The sequence below is a fragment of the Malurus melanocephalus genome, unplaced genomic scaffold, assembly GCF_030028575.1.
Source record: "Malurus melanocephalus ecotype Western Australia unplaced genomic scaffold, MMel_1.1 scaffold_31, whole genome shotgun sequence".
NCBI lineage: Eukaryota > Metazoa > Chordata > Aves > Passeriformes > Maluridae > Malurus > Malurus melanocephalus.
In genome coordinates this window covers 1,564,267-1,587,996 of record NW_026623263.1, presented here as the reverse complement: position 1 = coordinate 1,587,996, position 23,730 = coordinate 1,564,267, and the positions used below count along the sequence as shown (strand labels likewise).

Genomic DNA, 23,730 nt, shown 5'->3' with positions numbered 1-23,730 from the left:
TTGCCATCTAAATTGTTCACAAATTATTATATAGGCATAGTACCTAGAATGGTACAGACTGCAGCATTTATTTCCTATTATTTGAGAAATTGTTCGTTTCAAAAGAGAATACACCACTGAAATACAAAATATGTAAAGCAGCAACCAAACAGCATGACATGACTGGAAAAACAAACCAAACCAAACCAACAAAACCCAAGCAGCTGAACAAGGAATTTCACAGGGAACAAACAAAAAGGTGTCTACAYGAACTCGAAATTTGGCCATAATATGATATTCATTTTTAAACTGAAACCTTCCTTTAATGTCTCAAACTAAAAATTAGCATCTATTTCAACAACTAAAGTAGTTGCAAAGCATATTCAGTAGCTTTGAAAAGTAAAATTCCAATGTCTGATAGCTGCTTTAGCCAGAGGTCAGAATATTTTTCATGCCTCTAACAATTAATTAATCACTTAGGAAAAAATAGTGTAGCAATTAAATTAGTTGCAAAAATATTACTAGATACTTTTAATCCCATAGCATGTCACACTTAAAATATAATTAGTTAGATATCTTCTGTCTGKAATATTCTGGGCTGGCAGACACTTGTCCAATGATATCACCAAGKAGGCAGCACTCCATTGAACCAGGAACTACAGCAATTATCTATTCCTTAGAGTTCTCTCAGGCAAGTTCATCCTACTGCATTATGCCTAAGTTCATTAATGCCTAATAGGAACACAGCTTGAGGCAGCATGACTGCATACTAAGGAAAATTAGGATGGAATTCACTTAATCACATTTTTTTGATACCCGTGGCTATAATCTCAGGGAGAATAATCACAGTTTTACTGTAGAAAATTAAACAGAAATTAAACTGGATACTTGCAAAGGTGTTTCTAGTCTTCCTATGAAATTATCCACGTGCCTCAAACAAAAGCACTATCCTTCCAAATTTCTCTGGAAATCATAGAATATGTGTTGTTTCTATTGCATCATGGGGGTACAGGGAATGCAAAGGGGAAAAAAAAACCAAGCAGCATTTCCAAATTAAAATGCACTCCTAGAGTCTGTGACAAGGAGCATGGCTCACAGAAAATGAACACTGACCTTTGAAAAATAAACATCTCACTCCCAGTTTTCACAGTCATTACCCTAAGGTAACAGGTACTTTCCACTAACTTGATTTCAAACCAAGGTAAACSAATGGTCAAAGGCTACCTTGCTCAAGACAAATTCGTGGAAAACATGGAAGGAAACATACAGCATAATTAGCTGMATTTAATTACTGCTGTATCTTACAAAGATAAATGCATCTCAGGACAATCAGGAAAAACCCCAAGAATTTACTCAAYATTGCCTTTAATAAACAAGACAAAATCATGTTTCTTTACTGTATATGCATCAGCAAGGGTAGTTTTGTAGTTCTGACAAAGAATTAATTAATGACTTTTCTCTCTTGTCCAGAAGCCATGAATTGGCCATGTGTTGTTTAAAAGACTTTTTGTTCTTTTTCTCATTGCATTTCTTAATAATCTCTCTCTCTTTGTACTTCTTACTCATTCAGGAGTTAAGAAYCATGACAGTGTGGACAAACCATGGCACTGATTTGTTGCCTAAATTTTTGCTGCTTTTGCAAAATTATTTTTTTRTGTATGAAATTACAGGAATACAAAGTGGTCAGACTAAGACTTATGGAAAGCCACCTATTCAAGTGGGCGTCTCCAGGATGTGGCACTCCTTGTTACAAGCAATTACCATATTTTCAAATAACAGTAGCAATCAATTATYTATTTGTGGCTGTCAGATTTTTAGGGGAAATTTTTTTTTGGTATCATATAAAATGTCTGGCTTATGTCATAACTATATATTTATATTATAACAATTAAACAGTTATATTGAGTTTTTCTTTTGAGGTAACCGAAATTAGTACTTTGATTTCTTTCCCTGATACAGCTGGTTTCCTTTGTAGAGAGTTCTGCCAGCAGCATATACAACATCCCAAGATTTTTCATCTCTTGGAAAAGCAAGGAAGTAAGCAAAAGTTCAGAAAAGTAAATTGCTTGCTTRACCTCAAAGCAACAAGTGAGGTACCTTCAATTTTTTTCTTTTAGGTATGTCTTATTTTAGAGGCCTCATTCTGCCTTTCAGGAATACCCCAAATAAGGATGATTTCCGAAGAAGCATAAAAGTGCAGGTTTCAGTACTGATAGACAATGAAAATCCCTCCGTGTGTGTTCCTACCTCCCTGGTCTATTTTTAACTTCCTGTTGTGGTGTCCTAAAGATGAAATCTATAATTATCTTAATAAGTACATGGGGAAAAAACCTAGAATCTGAACTAGCTGAAGTGTTCCAAGGAGGTAAAAGTAAAAAATAATATTTGGATTCAAATGGCAATAAAAGTATTTTTACCCAATTGTTTCTAAATTAAATAATATATTTAATGATCTGGCAACATCTTCAATATTTTCTCTATGTTTTCTTTTTATTGGAAATAAAATTCATAGAGGAATATAGGAATTTTGTTAAGTCACTAGTATTTTTTCTAAAATAGTAATTTTCCATTTGAAATAAGTCAGGGAAAAACTACCTATTGAGCCCAATGGTGATATTTAATTAGTTYATTATCTTTTTCTGCCCTCCTTGCCAGCCTGGGAGCAACAATGACAGCCCAAGATAACGGCTCCTGGCTGTCACACTGTGATCACRGGGGCAAAGCATGGTTTAACAACTACACTCAGCTTCCACAAGTGGCTTGTTTTCAGTAAGTGCAGCTCACACCAGAGCAGTTTGTTTTCCACAGACTGGTTAGCAGGCTGAAGGCTGGAGATGCCATCACTGCGCTGTTTCTGAGCGCAGGGTCCTCTGATTCCTGCCTGCCTCCCCAAATGGGGGCCCAGATCGGCTGCGGAGCTGGTGGCAGATGCTCAGCTCCAGGGGGGTGACCAAAGCCAGCAAACCCTCTCAGAAYAGTTCAGAAGGGAAGTTAAGCAGGGCACTGGGCAGTTTGCAGGACTCTCCCCTTGAAACACAACACGCCAAAACCCAGCTCCCAATCCCACATCCACACGTTTCCTGATGTCTTTCACTCTATGTAAAACAGCTGGTGTGTAACGCTGTCGTTTCCAGCCCCCACGGCTCATTCTGCTCTCCGGTCAAGGCAGAAGGGTTCGGGTGGGTCTCACAGCCCTGACGGGGCCTGTCCCGCCGTGGATGTGCGGCCACAGCGCGGGTCCCGGCACTGCGCTGCCCCCGGGCCTCCCTCCACCCCCCGAGCACTCACGGCCCTCATGGCTCCCTGTCACGGCTCCCAGCGCGGCATCCTCCSCGGCGCGGAGCAGGCGGCTCAGACCCTTCATTGCTGCCTGGGCTCCTCTTCCTCCTGAGCCAAGGCAAGGGGCCCCAGGCCGGTGTGCCGAGGGAGGTGTCCCCGACAAACCGGTTCCCAGAGCTGCAGCACAGGCAGCCGGGCTAACACACCCCTGCGGGCACACCTGCACAGCACCTACCGCCCGGACACACCGCATGAAGGGGCACAGCTCTGCAGCAGCTTTAGGAGTCTGTGCTGAGAGAAACCAGGAACTAAACGCACTGCATTTTTTGACTAGGCACTGAATGGGAGCATCCTTGCCCTATCCAATCCCCTCCAGGCAGCCGGCCTAATGTGCCAGGAGCAGTCAGCACCTACAAGTGCACACAGGAGACAAAAGGCAGGCCCGTGGCACCAGACACACCAGGAGCACTTTTGAAAAGCCATGCTACAAGCACGTGTATACAGACACACAGAGGTATCAGCACATGGAGGTATCCAGGTGATGCCTGGAGCCAGGTTGCTAATTACTGGGTAATAATGGAGCTCACTCTGCAGGTTGAAAACCATTTTGGGGAGTTATTCTCATCATCACCAGCTAGTGTTCACTGGACAGAAGATGATCATCCCTGCACTCCTGCATGCCTCACACAGCCRTAGGATGTGAGAGACTGAGGTGCTTCTGCCATAAATTTGTGCGTAACTATGCACATGGGGAAGCAATATTGATCCAATCACACGCCCCTTCAATTCCAGTTAGAAAATGTTTTTATTTGCTTTTGTCAAAGTTCTATCAAAATCAAAACACACATCCCCAAAGGTTCAGGTTTTGTGAAGTGACATACTGAGATCCATCTAACCTACTTGTTTCTCAATTTATCTTGAAGTCCACTATGATTTTGGACTATTTAAGCCAGAATTGATCACTCCTTTCACAAAGACTTTTATTTTTTCCATGACAGAWCATAATTTTAAGAGACTACCCTAGATTTTACTTTAAAAACACCCTTTGACATCCCTATTTCAAAACAAATATAGAAARAGTAGTTCCAAAAAAGCAGAACTATTAGTATTCAACCTCATACAACTGTAGATGCATTTGAGTTCCTTAACTGTAATTTTTTCTTAAATTACACAATCATCCTAATTTCCAAGATGAATAACACCATACCTGTCCATAATAAAATTAATCTGAAAGACTCAAAAGTAAATTGAACAAATTTGGATAAAAGAACTATCTGCTCAGATTCTGCTTACCATAGAGGAAGAGTTTTCAGAGTTCCTTTCTCCTTTAAACATTTTTGGTATAGACAGGCTGTGATGTATAAAAATCTTTACAATTGATATACCTTAGTCTGATAAGACAGTGTCGTGGGTTTAAAAGCCTGAAATTCACTTTCCCGGCCAACGCACCAGAAATGTTGTGGTTTGAACTGTGCCCACGACATTCCCTCCTTTCCCCCCCCCACCGGAGAGGGAGAAGGGAAAGTGAAAACCCAATTAACACGAAATATTTATGACTTTGAGATAAACATGGCATAACTGGGAGTTAAGATATGTATGTGCTCCAGATAGATAGTCAGACAGGCTGCATAACTTAAGTTGCAAAAACAGATTTATTACTACACACTACTAAGAATGGCACTGGGTGAAAAAAACAAAGATAGGGATATTTACAAAGAGAAGAAAAATAAAATGGACATTTTAAGACACCTGTTACACTTTCCCAGGGACCCGTCTCTTCTTCCAAGTCCCCCCATCTCCACCCCTCCTATGTTGTCCCTCACACACAGGGGGGCAGGAGAATGAAAGTCTAACACAGATCAAAACACTCAGCTGTTGTCCAAGTGTTGTAGGAGAAAAACATTCTTACAGCTCCAGCTGTGGGATGTGTCCTTTCTGAGAAACAGTCAGTGTGTAACTGCTAAATAGCAGGGAAAGGAAATCTCTTTACCTCGCAGGAGAAAAGAAAAGAAATGTCCTTCAAGGCTCATGTTGTTTTTTGCAGTGACGTGAGTCCGATTATCACAAACCTCCTGGCAGAACACAAAACACAGCTTCTTCTACATCAAAACGTTGTGGGGGGAGCAAACCTCTTCTCTATTTCTTGGCTTCATAATCAAAACAGTCCRGTCCTCAAAAGGCCAGGGTTTTTTTTCCTCACAGCAAGGTCGCTTTACTTCTCTATACAGGTCTCTCTCAATATGATGGAAATAGTCCTTTTCAAGAACAACTTATCTCCTCCAGCTTGTCGAGAACCACAGCAAAGGCACAGCTTCTCCTTACTGTTCTGATCTTAGGTCTCCATTTTCCTTCTTACATCTCCTCACCCTCCTGCTCTGTTTTTTTTTCCAGTACAAGATACTAAAACTACATGCTCTCAACTTAAGCTAACATGGCGGCCGCATCTATCTTGTTTTGAATTCCTTCTTAAATACAACAAAATATGTCATCACAGAGGTGATGACTATCATCAGGTAACTATCCTGTGCAATTGGCCCAGGCCTGATGGTCAGCCTGTCCATCAACCTCAGAACCAATGATGGGTTGGCTCTGAAACACAGGAGTGGGGCAGGGCTCCCTTWGCTGGAGRAGAAGAAGAASKAGACACCCSTAGGACTTCTCACAGCAGCCATCTTTGTGGTTTCTTGATCCCCATCCCCCACCACCAAAAAYTGGACCAAGCAAAACCATGACAGATAGTTTCATCAGCTGTACTTCCAGTAGGTGAGTGTTGCCCAGCTGAAAGAAAAAACAACCCTGTGAAAGTAAACTCAGTGAGAACAAGCAACTGATTTAGCCATAACTGAATCATGGAGGTTTCACTTTTACTTGGTAGCTGTGAGTCAAGAGTTCCAGCAATTTCTTAAGAAGAAGGAAGGTTTGCGTTACCATATTTCTGTGCAGTGATATAGACCCACCGTTTTAAATGTTAATGCTTCTTTTCAAAAGAGTGACAACAGACAACTATCGAATAATTTTCGTTTGCCTACAAAGCTGGCAAYGAAGAAGGCATAGATTTGCAGCTTCAACATGTACCAAGCATGAGKAATAGTAAAATCATAATTTTACATACAGTCATGAAACACCAGCTGCTAGTTTCCCATTCTAATTACTAACAAATAATACTATTTCACAGCACATTCTGCTCTCTGCTCTTGCTACTTTACAAGTAGCAAGTTTAGCACATTCTCTAACCACTTCCCACAATCTTGACTCTTTCATATAGCACCAATAGACTGCAGACTGATGCAGAATCTTACAGAAGTGAAGAATCCAAAACAGAATGCAGAGCAAGGAAGTACTGYAGCATCTTCCTTACTTGGCTTCACAGAGCTCTCACTCTGACAGGAAATCTGAGMACTTTATTTAATATTTAAGGTAACAGTACTAATACATACGTAAATGACTAGAGCCAATATAAAGATAACACATGAGACCCAAGCATATTGAATGTTTAGACTGTCTAAATTCCTTTTGTCAGAACTGGCAGAGGGAAAAACAGTCAGATCATAGAATTGTTACCTTTTTTCTCTTTTACTCATAACGAAAAGAGGAATTAAAAATACTTACATATATACCTTAAATAAGGACATACTATGCTACATAAGAAGTCTCATCTGCTGCCAACCTAGTTCATTCACATGCTTTGGAACTGGATATAGTAAGTGTGGAATGGCTCACACATGAGGAATCATTTGCAATTAAGTTAAAGACAGCTATAAAGAAACTTTCACATGCTAATTAAAACAGATTTTAAATCAAGATCTGTTGAATAACACAAACAAAGTAACTGAGAAAAAATACMAAACAAAAACATGGCTTATACAGTCTTCTCCACTGTCTTGGGGATGTCTTTTTATCCTAGTCCATCTTTGGGGAGGTTTTTTTATTTTTTTTTTCCTCATTGTTTTTTTCTTTTGTTTCGGTTATTTTTGTTTGTTGGTTTGGGGTGGGTTTTGTTTGTTTTTGGGGTTTTTTTTGTTTGTTTTTTTGCTTTTTGGTTTGGGCTTTTTGGTTTTGTGTCAAATAGTCGTGGATCCCCTCCCCACCCCCCTCCTCCAGGGATATCGCGATAGGTGACAGCCAGCTCGAGATTTCCTGAGAGTTGGCTGAGGGGACGAGGTGCAGTTGAGGTGAAGTTGTTCTGTCTCTTCTGGTGRAGGACAGGGTTCCAGCGCCTGCTGGGATTACTCTCAGGAGACATACAGTTACCGCTTGGGTTTTGCCTGTTTTTTCCCTTCAGCACCATGATTGGAGCTTACTGGCCTGCTTTCCCTGTTTCTTGGGGGCCCAGAGCCACTTTGTGCAGCGCCAAGACCCGGGAACGACCCGCTCCCCGCCAGTGGGGCGCCCACTCTGCACAGCCTTGACCCAGGGACCAGCCATGGCTGGTGAGCTACCCAGGGAACCCGAGGCTGTCCTCTGCTGCTGTTCCAGGGCTTTTTTGCTGCATTGTAACTCGACACCCAGATTCCCTGCAGCTTCGGGCATGACCCGGAGTCTCTGCTACCTTTTGTACGTCATTCCCGGGGCAAGCCAGCACCTAGCGTCCCCTGCTCCGAGAACCGCTGCTGCAGCCTTTCTCACCATCCGGAGGGGCACCACGATCGSCTGCCCCTGTGACACTGCAAAGGAAATCCCTCTTCCCTATTTCCCCGCCCGTGGAACCCACCTTTWGCCACCTGAGAAAAAGAACTCAGTTCATGCCACAGCGCCCCCTGCCCGTGTGGGGGAACCTCCGCCCCCACCCTGCCTGGCTGGAGCCCCCAGTGCCCCCTGCCGGCCCTGAGCGGAACTGCAGCACAGGGGAGGCCGCGGCACAGCCCGGAGCGGGCTGGAGCTGGGTTCACAGCCCGGAGCGGGCTGGAGCTGGGTTCACAGCCCGGAGCGGGCTGGCGCTGCGCTTGTGGTTTTGTTGTCGCTGCCGTTGTAGTTGTTTATTTGCCTTGTTATACATACTAGTAAAGAACTGTTATTCCTTTTTCCATATCTTTGCCTGAAAGTCCAAGAGAGGTTTCTCTCTTACTTGCCAGACACCGGGCTTTAAAACCAAAACATCCACAACAAACAAGAAGAAAAATTGTATGACAGAAATTGACAACAGTGCTTATTCACTTATTGAAGGCCTTTTGAGTATAAAAACAATAATAAATACGGTATAAGAACATATAAGGACTAGGGTGRAAAGGAAATACTTGTAAACCAGTAAACACATAGGGTTTTGTACTGGGTTTGCATGGCCAAGCTTTGGGAGCAGGGGATGGCTTCAGGGATGGCTTCTGTGAGAAGCTGCAAGAAGCTTTCCTCACACCCAGCAAAGCCAATGCCAGCCAGYTCTGGGATGGAACCTACTGCTGTGCCAGTTAGAAATGGTGCTAAAGTCTCTCTGATAAACAGATTTAAGAATAAAGGTTATTGCACAGATGTAATTGTAGCCAGAGAAGAGTGGAGTAAGAACATGTGAGAGGAACAGCCTGCCACACACCAAAGTTACTGGAGAAAGAGGGGCAGGAGGTGGTCCAGCTGCTGCAGCAGAGATTCCTCTCATGGTGCAGACCATGTGTCCCTGCTGCCCTTAGAGGTCAATGAGAGTGCAGAGATCTACCTGCAGCCCATGGAGGAGACCCACACTGAAGCAGGTGAATGCCTGAGAGGAGGCTGCGACCCCTCTGGACGCATTTGCTGGAGCAGGGTCCTTGCAGGGATCTGCAGACCCTTGGAGAGGAGCCCATGCTGAAGTAGGTTCCTGGTAGGACTTGTGACCCTGTGGGGGATCCATGCGAGAGCCTGTTCTTGAAGGACTTCACCCCATGGAAGAAGACCCACGCTGCAGCAGTTCACAGAGAACTGTTACCCATGGGATGGACTCACGCTGGAGAAGTTCATGGACAACTATTTCCCAGGGAGGGATCCCATATATTGGAGCAGGGGAAGGACTCCTGTCCCTGAGCAGGAACCTATGAGGAACTGATTACAACCCCCATCCCCTATCTTTCTGCACTACTGGGGAGAGGATGTAGAGCTCAGAAGGAGGGAGAGGTGGGGAAGGGGTTTTTAAGGTGTGTTTTTCCTTCTCATTATCTTGCTCTGATTTTGTTAGTAATAAATTAATTAATATTCAATTAATTAATTAAATTCAATTAATATCTCTAGTCAGAGCTGGTTGTCCATGATGGTATCTGATGAGTGATCTCTCCAGATCCTCATCTCAGCCTATGAGCCCTTTATTATATTTTCTCTCCTCYATCCAGCTGTGGAGGGCAGTGAGAGACTGGCTTTGGTGGGTGTCTGACATCCGGGCAGGGTCAGCCCACAGGAGTATTGCAATAAATAATTTACAATCATGCTGTGAGTTTTATTTTCACATTAACACTGCCACATCCACAACTTCTTCATGACACACAGACAACTCTATGACACTTCCTTTTTAAACAGATGWCAAGACAACTTTCGAGGCTAAGCCAAACTAACTTAATTTTGTCAAGCACTTAATAGCTTACCTTTTGCTACCTAATACTTTGATAGAAATACACATTTTAAAGATATACACACAATGACAAGATAATGCTTATATTTTACACTTTATTGAATCAGAGATACACATTATAAAATAGGCAATAGATAGGGATAGATGTTCACTTTCTAAACAGCAGTGGCAACCTTACGTTCCCTCAGTTGCTTTTATGTCYTTCCTACCAAAAATTCCCAGCTCCCATCTCTGTCAATAGACCAGCTCATGCTGAGTGTTCAGTGACCTGGTTTAGAAAAAGTCAACTAAATCAGTTTACAGTCTGAACTAGTCCAGCTGATTTGATCCAAAGCAGATAAAGGAGCACTCACATGAATTCAAATGACAGCTGTGGGTACAGTGGCATCTGACAAAAAAATGGATGAGCAGGCAGAGRTGGTGTGATCATTCCAGCAATTTTGGAAACAAAAAAGTATATTCTAAAGTGAGCCTGGGCATCTAAGACATACCATGTATACACTCGTTTATTTAAAAAACAAGCACATTCCAATACAATTAAACAACAAAACAGATTCTTCTACAGTAGCCACTTCTTTAAAACASTGCAGTTAAACAGCAATTTATTTTTCATACAGGGTTTGGCATTATTTGTATAACTTCTAAGAAACATGCTATATAATAAATTATTTGTCTGATAAATAATTACAATAAAATATCTTTTAGCAATTTGGTGTGAACAGAAAACATCTAAACAGTATTTAAAATATTTGCTCTTTCCACATATGCATTCATAGACTACATTCAGAATTACAAAATAATTTAAAATAGAAATATAGCTAAACAGTAAGAATGTTCATTACCTTGCATTTGCACACAATTCACTATTATTGCACCATGAAATCCTTTATTTAGAGTAAATTTAGTGCTACTGACTGGTAACAATTTCAAATCATGAAGAAGTGCTCAGTGTCTCTGGAAAGGCCAAAGATAAAATAGCATTTATCTGACTATCCTGGAGGCATCCTTCTGTCCATCAACAGTTTTATTAACATTTTTTAAATCAGTTAAGTCATTGTGTAGCTCATCACAGCAAATCCTTCAGATGTCGTCTATCAGCTCTTACTGAAGCAATTTTCAGTAACAACAATGTAGGCTTGATAGTGCTCTAAGTTCTTTTTCTCATCCTTTGTAACTTCAAGATCCATAAATTTTTGTGTCCGCTAAGACAGACATTTGTTAGCTGAAATCAAGCAACTCAAYTCCTGTTATCACACAGCTAATCTCATTATTTAATTTGCCCAATAAAATCAACAGAGAAGACAGAAGTTCAGATGAAGGAAGGGGGCCTTTAGCAAGTACAGTGGGGCACCCTAGCTAATGATTCCTGTGTTCTAGGGAGCTAAATCAAAGTGTTAGCAAATTTTGATTCTTGAAAACAACTGGGAAAAAAGTAAGTATTATTCTCCAAAGAAAACAAAAAAAAAAAAAACAAACCCAAAAACCTTCATTGTACCTCTTCTACCTTAGACATCATGTTCTTTTTACTCACATATGTTATGGTTCCAAAATGACAGGCACCTGAACCCAGCCTACACCAATGCCAAATTAATTTGCAGTCATAAAACTCTATGAAAGACTTCATATAGAATAGGTTGCTACACAGTCATTTAAAAAACATCTCAATTGTATGCTTGGAATTGCTTGACTTGGCCTTTTTTGATACTGACTGCGAAGCTGTTTGTCCAGACCTAAGGTTAAAGAAAGGGAAAGGACCAAAACAGTAACRTGTTAAAATATACAATACATACCAACACAAGTTTTACAACACTGAATATTTTTCTAAACTATATTATTTTAATACAATTTGTGTACTCAAGCTTCCAGAAAACCCTTACCTTTTTGTTCCTTGTGGTACATTTGTGCATTGTTGTCCTTTGCTTAAACCTCCTTAAAAGTAATTGAAAACAACCAAAATCAATTACCTCAATAAAGAAAGAATGCTTCAGAAATTATACACATAGAAGACCTTTTTTAAAATTTAATTTGTCTCAAGGAGCAGATAACATTTAATTATCTGCAGCTTGAATACTGTAGTTTATGTTAACATTTTAAAAGAGAAAGTCGAAAAGGCCCTAAGTTAATTGAATTATAAGGGATTCTTTGAATCTTTTATTAGTTTCAGAAATATTTCAGCATATATATTCAGAAATATAGTTGATTTTCAAGGTGGTAGCTGAAAAATAATGCTTGTAATTTTTTATCCTCCAGGGGGAAAAAAGGAAACTTCATCTAAAGTCTTCAATTTAAAGTCTGTTTGCATATGTAACAGCAACTGTGCTTTGAAAATTTTCTGTGTAAAAGATTCTTATTTTAAGTCTTAATGGTATTCTTAAAGTTCTAACACACTAGCATTTTATTTTCCTTTTACAAGGTTCCCAAAATAGGGACTACCTTAGGCAGATTACTACCTGTACACGCCATCCAATCTAGCCCAAGATTAACTCTTCATCAGAAAGAGAAACTACTTCAGAAAACATGCTACTGCTTTGGCATGTTATAGGTGCAGGTATGTGATACATTTTATTACCTATAAAACATGCTTGGSAGTTTCTTCCTTTAAGCCCTAGGTCACCACTTTCCTGTTTTTGCCAGCACATGACATTTTGGAGCCTCTCTATAACTGAATCTCTGAAACAATCCAGGCTGGAGATGTTTTCATTGATTGTCACTTTAATCTCAGTGGCCTTACAAGCACCTTTCTGAATACAATTGGGTGTAACAAACATACCATTTACAGAAATGCATAGTAATCCCTATGTCACTTTTGTGGCAAATGGGAGGGCACTGTCAAATGAATACCACATTCAGAAATCTAGTTAGTAATGAAAATAAATTTGATATTTTTTAAATCAATTTCACTCCTATATAGGCCTTACTAAAATAAGCTTGTTGAGCAAAAATTTCAAGTCCAAATTTCAAGTACACCATTGCTAACATATCTTAATGGCACAAGCAGATAATTTGAATAAACAAATACATCCTAATGCTGATACTTACCAACTTTCTTCGAGTTTTCCAYATTGTAACTCTTAGTCAGAAATTTGGTTTTTTCTGTCAGCTCCTGGATAAGGCCTTTATTTAAGCAGACATCCACATGTCTGTTAAATGACACAAGATTGGTGGTTTTCTGTTCTGAATTACAAACTGGACAAACAAGAACACCATCTTCTTTGGCTTCAAAGAAACAGGATGAACTAGTTCCTTCTGTATGTTCAGTGTTGTCAAAATGGTCTTCATTGTCTTGTGATGTTSTTTTGGGGAAGAGACACTGTTCCATACACACATTTCTAGCAATGTCACTCAGAGTGCTAGGCTGTCGTTCTCTGGAAGATTTTTCAGATATTATCTGACCAAATTTTTCTGTGCTATTATTAGCAGAGCTGTCAGATACACTTGCAGAATGGTCTATTCCTGCTAATTGATCTGTTCTATTTTTTTGACATTCACCAACATATTCATTTTTAAACTGAAGAAAGTTAGGCATACTTTCTCTTGAACTGTCATTCTTGGATATTTCCACAGTATCTTTAATAAGCATCCCATTGAGGCATTCATCAATATGTCTATTTAGTCCTTCTAAATTATTGCTGCTTTGCTCCTCAAAGCAAACTGGACAGGTGAAGATCTTACAAACATTAGAATTCTGTAAATCTGTGACTTCCTCTGTTTCTTCCACAAAATTTGCTGATGATTTCCTGTCATGGAAGGGCTGCTTACCTCTGGTTTCTTTTGGAGAAAGATTCTCACTGTCCAGCTGTCTTGCTGCTCGCTTTTGATCAAAAAAACTTTGTCTATGAGATGCTTCTGAATTTTTTGTGAAATACTCTTGGTTGGACTTCTGTGGCTGATGCCTAAGAAAACGAATTTCTTTTCCTGATTTTAAGAAACTGGTAATGCTTTTTTGTTGGTATTTCTTTTCTTCTTCAGTTAGAAATCCTGATACTCGTACACCTAATGATGAAAACCAAATTTATAATAACAATTTTATGAAAGCTTGATACTAACTCTTAATTAAACCTTTTGAGGTATCACTCAATAAAAGCCCAATGTATCTCTAAAAAGATGCTCGTAAATACTAATAATGTGTCACAATGTCAATACAATTTTATCAGACCCAAACACTTGCCCAACCATATTATCAGTTTTAGTACCCTAATGTTTTAACTGATTGCACTGTAACATGAAGCTGTAAATATAATACAGTTACGCAGAATTCAGTCTGAAAAGTTTTGCATGACCTTTACCAATCAAAATACGTTTTTCTTCAGCACATTCTAATATCTTAGACAAGTAAGTTTTGTACATCATTGAAAGTTTTAAGCAGAATGTATAAGCAACTTAAACACACATATCTTCAGGTCAAAATACAGAATTTACTGTTGTCAGAAATGTTCACATCTCCTGCAGAATATTTCACTTTCACATCTATAAGCACTTCTGTTGCTGTGGTACAAAGTAGAATTAAAAGCTCCTTTAAGGCGGCAGAATTAAGCACTGCTGTGAGTCAAGATTCTATTGATGTGTACATCTACATCATGCTGATGTGTATGTTATTGCATAAAAAAAAGTACAACCTCAATTTGTAAAACATTCCTGAGTCACCATTCAGCATCCCAGGTCTGTTTCACTTTGCAAAAACTACTAGGCTAATAGAAAAAGGATAAATACATTTATACCGGTTTCACTTTAGAGAATAGTGTGTTATTTCAAAACACTATAAAATACCCTAACTCTGAAAAAGCAGGATGAATTTGAAATATCTTACCCATAAGTCTTATCCGAAGAGGGTGAGGAGCAACACTATCAATTTCTGTTGCTAACAAATCTTTAGCAACAGCAAATATTTCCTCCTCAGTAGAAACAGAAGACAGCACAGTTGAAGCTCTGGTTTTAACTTCGAAGTTCACATTCTTAAGCTTCAATGTAACAGTTTTACCCTAAAAAAATACAAGAAAAAGAAAGGTTAAGTATGTCAGATACGGCACAGAAAACAATTATAATGTAGCATCTACATAAGGCCTTGGCGAGACTGTGTGCTTATCTGTGAACAGCAAGGGGCACTCCCAAGAATTTGTAAGATTATGTACTTGCCCTTAAATTTCTGCCAAAGTCGAATTCTCTGAATTGGGCCTTTTGACTGTGGCTCTCAGAAGACCATCTGCCACTAGTGCATGTTCTATAGAGTTCATGTTTTGGCTACAGGCACAACTTCTACCCTGTCTAGAAAGTATTATTTCCTCATCTGGAAATTTTCAATGCCAGATATCCTAACTACTAAGAATGCAAAAGTGATACACAATTACAGAAAACTTATTTCCTCCTGCATACTGTTATCACAGCCACACACAGCGTCTGTGTTTGGCACAGATATTACCCTGGCAACAGCTCCCAAACCATTTGTGTGATTTATCATGTCCATCCAGACATAAATAAATAGCATTCTTTTTGTTCTGGWGCTTTTGTAAGCTTATCCCCTTATGCTTCTTAGCTGATCATTTCCCTTTCAACCTGTCATCTTTTGAAACAATCTTTTATGGCTGAAGAAGACTAATGACAATTCTTTTACGTCTTGAATGTTATTCCTTGCTTTACTATAAGACCATCAAAGAAAACACGAACAGCGCTTTCCAAATAATAAACAGGTATCTGGGAAGAAGGAATAAAGGGACTCTTTCTACTATTCATACCATTGAATAGTGTGTATAACTTGTCAGGAAGTTTGGCACACATCAAGTTCTTTAACTACGAAACTCACTATTGACTGGATCCTGTACATACACAGGAGAGGAACACAGTGTTTTAAATACATTAGTATTACATGACAGACCAAAACATGGCTTATAGACAACCAGCTCTATTATTCCCTTATAAATATTGCTTTTAGCATAGAAAGTTTGTATGTTAAGTAACTTGGTTGATCAATTTAATTTTTATCCCACACATCTTGTTAGGTGGCCACCTGCACAACAAAAAAATGCTGCCTAAATAATTCTAAAAAYCTGCAAATTAAAGAATGGAGACTTCTGAAGATAGATTGCATAGTATGATATTGCTGAAAGCATTTATACYAAAGATGCATTGAATTGTTGGGACTATGAAGTGTTGTGCTTTGCAAATAACCTGAATAATACAGATACCTTAAGTCCCTCTTTCTGTAGCTCTTGAGCGAGGTCTCTGCAGAGCTCTCGACACAAACTGTACTGGTCTTCTGCTGTGTTTATTTCACTGAATGTTCTAAGACAAAAATATTATATTTTTCAGTATGAATCCTGTAATATGTTTAGTGTCTACAGTCTAAAAGTATTTTCTGAATAGCCAAACAATACTATTATCAGAAGAATGTTGTACAGGTTRAAGTTCTTATTTCAAGGAACAATGATTGTTAATAGGAATATTTTGTTCACAAAAAGTCTGAAACATCCTTCAAATAATGAAATAATTTGGCTTTCAATGCACTATTTGAAAATAATTCAGATTTAATGCCATTACTGCTTAAGTATTTACAAGACAGAATACTAACAGTAAGTGAATTCATAGAGCCAGTGAAGTTATTTGTATTAAATCTCCTCTGAACACACTGTGTAACATCAGAAGAAAGTCAGGAGTTGGAAGTCAACATGAGAGCCAAGTATCAGAAATAAATAAWGCAGATGCTAAGAAAAATATGCCAACTAGGAAAACTGTGTCTAGCCTCAGAGGAGGAAAAACTATCCTTCTGCCAAAAATGTTTCCAACTGCTTTTGCACAAGACTCTTCGTAGGGAAATTACAGTGAGTTTTTTTTCCTATTGTATATTTGCTTTTTAGTAATTATGACAGAGGAAAAGCAACCTTTGGTTAGTCAAGGTTTTAAAAGAAAAGAGAAGCAAAACTTACTGAGAGCAGAAGCTTTTGGAAAGGTCTCACAGATACACTGTTTCATATCAGCATTTTATTGATGAGTGCAAAGTTGATAAAATTACAATGGATTTCACATCTGYATTAAAGTCAGCTTTACCTGATTGTAGTGAAAAGTCATCCTYTATTACGATTCACATTCCCCTAAGAATGTTCATATACTGCCAAACTAACGGGATGAGTATTTCACTGTTGGTCCCATACTGCTGTCCAAGGAATAACTTATACTATTCAGACAATACTGCAGTGATTGAGAAGCTGTAAAAGTTCAAGTTTTGGAAGGGACAGGGCAGAGAAAATGGTATTTTAGGGCTGTCTCTTCCCCCAYATAAATTAGTTTCATGATCTCAGAAGCCTGTAGACATTTCTGGTCTGAAACTGTTCCCTTTGAAATAAAAAAAAAGAAAGAAGAAAAGCAACACAGAAAGATACAATAAAGAATATCCATCTGACTGCAAATCAGCACAGGACTAAAGCCATAAAATTTTCAGCAGTGATGGTRCCATAATTGTATTGGGCTTACTCAAGCTGCTCACAACTACTAAGTCTCAATAGGATGAAGAATCTTTTCTTACAGTCTTTTCTACCATCTAACACACGATGATAGGGATAGTTATTATAGTGCTTTACAGATTCTCCTGGCTGAACTTCTTTTTTAAAAATGAACTATCTTCTTAATGAACTTCAGGCTGGTAAAAACCTTAGTTATGAAATACATGTTACTGCATGCTACTATACTGATACTGACATTAACTTGAACAGATAAAAAAATTCAAGCCCTTATATATTTCACCCTATCAAAGATCACTTTAATGCATTAAAGGCACTAGCAGAATCACCTTATAAGAAAAGAGAACACACAAACTGACAAAAATATGTCCACGGAATTCTGGAGCCATGGACAAAAAACAATGCAAGCTTGAATCTGATTTGGTGAGCTTGTGGTTTTTTTAATAAATACAAAATGAAATTGTATGACTAACAAAATTATACATTACTTGGTGTTTAGTAGTTTTAATGATTAAGGTAATTTTTTCARTGTAAAGAAGCATACCTTTCAGTACTCATACTTTTTCTTTCTCCATCCCTTCAAAGAGAAAAACAATTTATTATACTTACTTGACATAGAAATGTTAACTTTTCAATAAACTCAAGAGTCAACCAATCATGCACAAGTAACGAACAGCAGTCTCTTCAATAAAGCCTGGATGTAAACCTTTTCTACAAATCTTGTACACTTGTTTAAGCAAGTGCAAAAAGGAGAAATAAAAAAAACCAAACTTCTATAGATTAAGACATAGATCAGTCATAAAGGTCTTAAAAAAAAACCAGTTTAAAAAACCAACCAAACAAAAACTCCCCAGAAAACTCAGCTCTTATACCAGAGGGAGTCTCATTTAAAAATAAAACAAACTACAAATCCTATGCTGTCTCACCTAGCCATAACTTTGAAGCACAGCTATTAGAATCCTGTACATACATGTATATTTGAATATTTAAACAGTTTGTTTTCAGTCTAAGTGATTATTCAGATTAAAGGTGATGTGTTACACATTTTTTTGCTTGTTGCTTTCCTTCTTTTCWGTTTTACTTGAGCATCCTTTAACAACTCCTCCACATATAAAGAGATCCTCAGAGCAATTTCTTTTTAGCTCATTCTTCTGTTTGTAAGTGTTGGAAATAACAAATTTGGTATTGTCAATTTTCTTAAAAGAAGGTAGTCAGAGACAATAACTTTATGATGAACTATTGACTGAAGACTCAGGTGTTGATATATTGGATGGCTGCTTTCTCCACACCAAAATCACTGAAATCAAGTCTGTACTGGCAAAAAAAAAAATTCATAGATATTAAAATCATTAAAATCCTTGCCCTTTGAAATGCTCCTTTTTTTTCAAAATGTACTTTTTCAAGATATTCCAGGCTGTACAACGCCTAACTAGGGTGAATGAGAAGAAAGAATGCACCAATTATCAAAACTTTATCCAAGGTCCATTTATATATTAACAGAAACAAATCTTTTGAAAACTGTATTTTATCTTTATCAAGTCACCTTCACCAAGTCAATGTTACTGCATATTTTTTCACAAGTCAGAGTACTTTGAACAGAAAAAAAAAAAMCCCATAARAATTTGTGCTMGCACATTACTGAGCTTCAAACTGCTAACTATATTTTTTAGTTAAATGGAAAAAATGGAAGATTACTATTAGACAAGTTACAAATATAATACCGAATGCATCTTTCAGAAGTACATAAAACACTTTGGAACTTCTAATGAAATCAAATCATTGTCAAGCTATTTTAGAACGAATTTCAGTACTTTGAAAAKGAGTATTTTTTAAAAATTAATCAATACTTAAGACTCATACACAAATAGTAAAGTGCCATGTCTTGGCRTTTTTTAAAGAACAGGTGTTTCATGTTTGCCTCCAGGACAGGCTTAGAAAAGACAAATATTGTTGAAAAGATATATGCAGTAGTAAGACTGTTTTCTACCTTCTTAAAAAGGACGCTAAAAACCATTAAAGTACTGCAAACCTTAAAAGAACATATATTAAAGATACAATAATCTTCAGTTCTATTCCACCAAATTCACATGCTGATATTACAAATACATAATCCTGAAAGGAGACACAGAAACTTCACAGATAATTTATCACCAGAGAAGACCAAATACTTCTGAAAATCTCTGATTTTCATTATAATCTGGTGATTATAAACACCAATGAATTTGTATTCTTTTTGAAGAAAAGGGAGTATACAATTCTGCTTAGGACAACTCAGTTCTGTTCCCTCTTTCAATAATTATGAGGTTATCCTATCTTGATCTCTTGACGTATGCTTATGCACAACTTCCCTGACAAGACTTCTTTGGATTTCACATTTAGACATGGATGTACAAACCTTTGTTTTTTAATGTTTGGCTACCACATCTTAGACATAAGTATCACAATAACAGGCATCTGAGATTCAAAAAAATATATTAAACAAGTAGTTCCATAATATTTGTCAAATAATAATATGCAGTATGTAATACACACAAGGAAACATTCAGAAAAATGTTAACACAGGAGGAAAAAAGATCCAAGGCATACTTTTCCAAATGTGTTGAGCCCAAACCAAGGGAAATATCCAAAAAATTGCGCCAAGATACTTCTGAAAAAAGAAGAGAAAGCAGCGCCCTCTGCTGGTAAAGTTCTGAGCAAGTCACAATTCCAAGGGCTTTTAACATCTTCTCTGTTACTTTTCCAATACCAGGTACCTAAAAAAGAATATGCAACATTATACTGGAAACATTACCTCTKTAGATGCATTACCAAGAACAATTTAAATCAAATACAGCATGGAASATTACCTAGAAAACTCTATCTTTTCAGCAGAAATCTTGCTTCTAGAATATAAAAGCATTACATGACAGAACAACAAATGTCATTCATTGTCTCTCTTACCTTTCTAATGGGCAAGTCTTTTAGGAAGTCTAGCACTGCTTGTCTCTCAGGAGAAATTCTGTATTGCCCATTAGGTTTATTACGATCACTGCACATTTTTGCAAGCATTGTATTTGGTGCTATTCCTTAAAAACAAACAAAAAACCAAACAAACAYACTATTCAAAACTGTCCAATATTTTAAAGTGAAGGAGTAGCCTACACACCTGGCAAAGACTAAAATAAGGAAAAGAATTATGATAACTTATAGCCAAATTTGCTATAATTGTGAAAAAAAAAATTGTGACCGTCATGAAAGGACATAAATAAATGTAACAGATTAAATATAACTTAAATATTAAGTGTACTTCCTATTTTCAGATACTCAGGATAACACAACATGTACTAATAAGTCAAGAGGAGTTAAATACCAAGTCCTTAAAAATAACACCAGTTACATGATGCAACACTTTTTTGATGGTGATTGTGCTAAGAAAGGAAATTCTTACAAGAGTAGTTATCATGAACTTTTAATAATAAGGAGACCTTTCCTCGTATTTTAGTAAGAATTTTTTTTGTCAAAATTGAACAATTTTTTTTTGGCTATTATTGGAATATAATAATTTAAAAATTATATATATTTTACAGACATCAGATGAATGTGGAGGGATGGCTCTTTTCTATCAAAGTAACTTTTCATAAATGAACTCTGAAATTTGTTTAGCAAGAAAACTAGAATAACCTTGTCCTACAGCCCTACTGGTCTAAATTTTCATTTGCTCACTGACACAAGCTATTATTCAAGATAACAGAAATAACTCTATTTATAATTATTGATTATCAGTTTTTTTCAATTACCGTTACAATTGTTTTTCTTTTTTGGGCTTAAGATTCCTGTTTCTTTCTAAAAACTATGCCTGTTTTCTAAACACTAACATCCCTACGAAGACAAAATTTCAGTAAACAGAACTGTTATTTTGCTACTGCCCATGAGAAAACATACTTAGGAGGGGGAGGCTCATCCTGCTTTTTCTTTCTAGCTATTTCTTCACCTCTGCTTACATTCCACGCTTTCCTGACCTGCAGCTGCTTCACAAAGCTCACCATTGCCTTATGCCTCGCTGACCTGGTTCACAAAGCAGTTTGGATGGCATCCAAACTAAGTGGCTAGGGACATACATTGTTTTAGTCAATCAAAATAGCCGAGATTTAAAGGTGGGTTGCCTGAAGCCAAGACATAAAAACTTGATTGGTAAATATTTAAAAGGTACTGAAGAGTTTATTAGCTTCAGCATATATTCAGTTCTCTGAGGACTAAGATTTTAATGAATTTTGATATTGTTTAAAGAGGTTAGAAATATGTAACAACACAGATYTGCTATTCAAACTAAGAGTTCAGCAAGTAGTGACAGATTGCACTATGACCCACTAGCTGACAAAAGCAACTTACATGAAACACTAGAATAACAACCACCTGTGCCAAGATTAGCACAAGTGCACTGGTCATTCACTGCTTACTTATATTTCAAGAACAAAGAAGCAAAAAGATGATGTAACTGTTACAGTTATTTAAAAAGAGAAAAAAAGGAAACAGTGACTTTGCTAGCCATGACATCTCTTGACGAAATCGAAAGTCACATTCTTTGCAGACTTTCAAATAAAGCACTTTTTATTGTAGCAGAAGAATGCTGTGACAAGGACAAATTCTTAATTATTGCCCTCTAAGATTGAAGTAAAAGACATTATGGAAATACAAAGATTAATTATTAATCATATGTGTCTGAATACCTGCACTAGCAGTCAGTTGAGTTTTCTGCTCAATCCTAAAGCGAATTTCCTTCACAACTTCCTCTGCAGAAGTTCCAAATACAATTGAGTTTTCCACTGATAGACCTCCTTGTTTAAGGTTGTCATCCATCAGAGGTGTGTTGTCTTCGAACAGTACTGGTGAAGAAGAGACTTCACCTTTATTAAATTTGGCACACATATTCATATCATTTTTGTCTAAGCAAGACAGAAACAATCAATTAATACATCCATATAGAACATATTGATTTCCTTCTTCAGTGGCTTCACAGTTCATTAGCAGTTTTATTTCTTTGTATTTTTAATTAGAGAAAGTAATTGTATTGGTTTTTTGTTTAACGACCAGAGAGACGAACTCCTTTGTTTTTAATATTATTTGAGTTTGGCTGAGATTGGAGGAATTGACTGGGAGACTGAATGTAGATTTCAGAAAAGCAAAGGTTTAATGGCCTGTTGCTGTAGCAAAATGATCAAGATTTTGGCACTATTTTTGTTTCATATCAGATTGAAGGCCAGATGCTCTATTTTTTTGGGGAAATTAAAATCTTCCACAGAATTTTTTAAAATATTCTCCAAATAAAACTAAGGTTCTGGAATATCCGGTTCTAGAACATTCAGCCTGGTGAATTTCTCATTTTCAGCTGCAGTCATAGCAAAACAAATAATTTCAGCAGCCCTTTGTCTGACTCTACCAACATTACTATTACAGCTTCACGTTCTGAGAACTTGTTTGTGTTTCAGAGGAACAAAGGTATCGGGCAAGTATAAAGAAGCACATGAATACATATCAGAAGCAATACACATCAGTGATATTGATTTTGTAAAGACTACGCCAGTTCTATTTTATTAATGCTTTTCTGTAGTAGCGAACTCCTGATTATCCTCTTAATGACTGTTAGAAATTTTGAATACAGATAGCGTAAATATTCCATTTGTATGGAATATTCTACACCATTCAACCATTTTTATGCTCCTTATTTTCTGTTATTCCCAAGTGGCTACACAGTTGTGGATGTGGTTCCAACTCCAGCTTCCAGAACCAAGTGAAACCAAGTAATATCTTCAACATTACTATAAATCCTGGTAAGAGCCTGTTACTTGTTTCCCAAATTATCAKGTTGACTTGCAATGCAGACCTAAACTACACCATTTGGTTTAGAAAACTTAGTACCAYTTGTGGAACATTTTATTCAAATTAAAAGAAAAAAAAGTCCTCCAAATCCAAATCACTAGCAGTGTACCTTTTATTCACAGGTGAGTAGCASAGGAAGTAAACCTGTAAACTAACTAAATTGGAGGTAGTGAATATACGGGAGTGTCGCTGTTGGCCAGACAGCCGACACAAAATAACAGACATAAAGACACACATATACACACACAAAAAGTAAYSCCTTTATTCTGGGACAGGCTTCTTTTATCTACTTTAGCAACCAGTGCATACATTTGTGTTAAACATACATTGATTAGTGAGGCTGTCACTTTCTACTCATCAGCATAGGATTGGTAGGTTTGCAAAAGCTACAGTATTAGTAATGTTTATAATTGTAAGCCACCTGCATTATCAATTCTACATTCCAATCTTCTTTTTCTCAAGACAGCCAAGGACATGGCGTTTTTCTCCCATGCAGGCTGTTAACACTCCCTACACGGGAGGACAAATTACGGAAGGACTTTCAATGGGTGCAGCTTATCTGAAGCTTATAAGCATGTGACTGGCAACCCCTGCTCCCAGCCCCTGGTAATGTGATCAGCATGACTAAGGCCATTTCACAAG

At 37.7% G+C, this 23,730-nt stretch overlaps 2 protein-coding genes across 10 annotated transcripts in view; both read right to left on the bottom strand.

Moving 5' to 3' along the window:
- The window catches only part of ANKDD1B (ankyrin repeat and death domain containing 1B), a 30,198-nt gene extending 24,326 nt beyond the window's left edge, over positions 1–5,872 (bottom strand). For 3 of the 4 annotated variants that reach the window (XM_057363821.1, XM_057363824.1, XM_057363822.1), the window contains exon 1: positions 3,268–3,403. In XM_057363821.1, the coding sequence (XP_057219804.1) occupies positions 3,268–3,343 (76 nt within the window). In that variant the 5' untranslated portion in view covers positions 3,344–3,403. Of the gene's footprint in view, positions 1–3,267; positions 3,404–5,248 lie in introns of those variants that run through there. The other variant, XM_057363823.1, reaches the window with a different exon arrangement.
- Positions 5,873–9,838: 3,966 nt separating this feature from the next.
- POLK (DNA polymerase kappa) overlaps positions 9,839–23,730 on the bottom strand; it is a 37,247-nt gene continuing 23,355 nt past the window's right edge. For 5 of the 6 annotated variants that reach the window (XM_057363813.1, XM_057363809.1, XM_057363811.1 and 2 more), the window contains exons 7-15: positions 21,939–22,154; positions 20,173–20,297; positions 19,819–19,985; positions 17,777–17,809; positions 15,964–16,060; positions 14,592–14,763; positions 12,824–13,777; positions 11,662–11,713; positions 9,839–11,514 (exon numbers count right to left, since the gene is read on the bottom strand). In XM_057363813.1, the coding sequence (XP_057219796.1) occupies positions 11,430–11,514; positions 11,662–11,713; positions 12,824–13,777; positions 14,592–14,763; positions 15,964–16,060; positions 17,777–17,809; positions 19,819–19,985; positions 20,173–20,297; positions 21,939–22,154 (1,901 nt within the window). In that variant the 3' untranslated portion in view covers positions 9,839–11,429. The remainder of the gene's footprint in view (positions 11,515–11,661; positions 11,714–12,823; positions 13,778–14,591; positions 14,764–15,963; positions 16,061–17,776; positions 17,810–19,818; positions 19,986–20,172; positions 20,298–21,938; positions 22,155–23,730) is intronic. The other variant, XM_057363814.1, reaches the window with a different exon arrangement.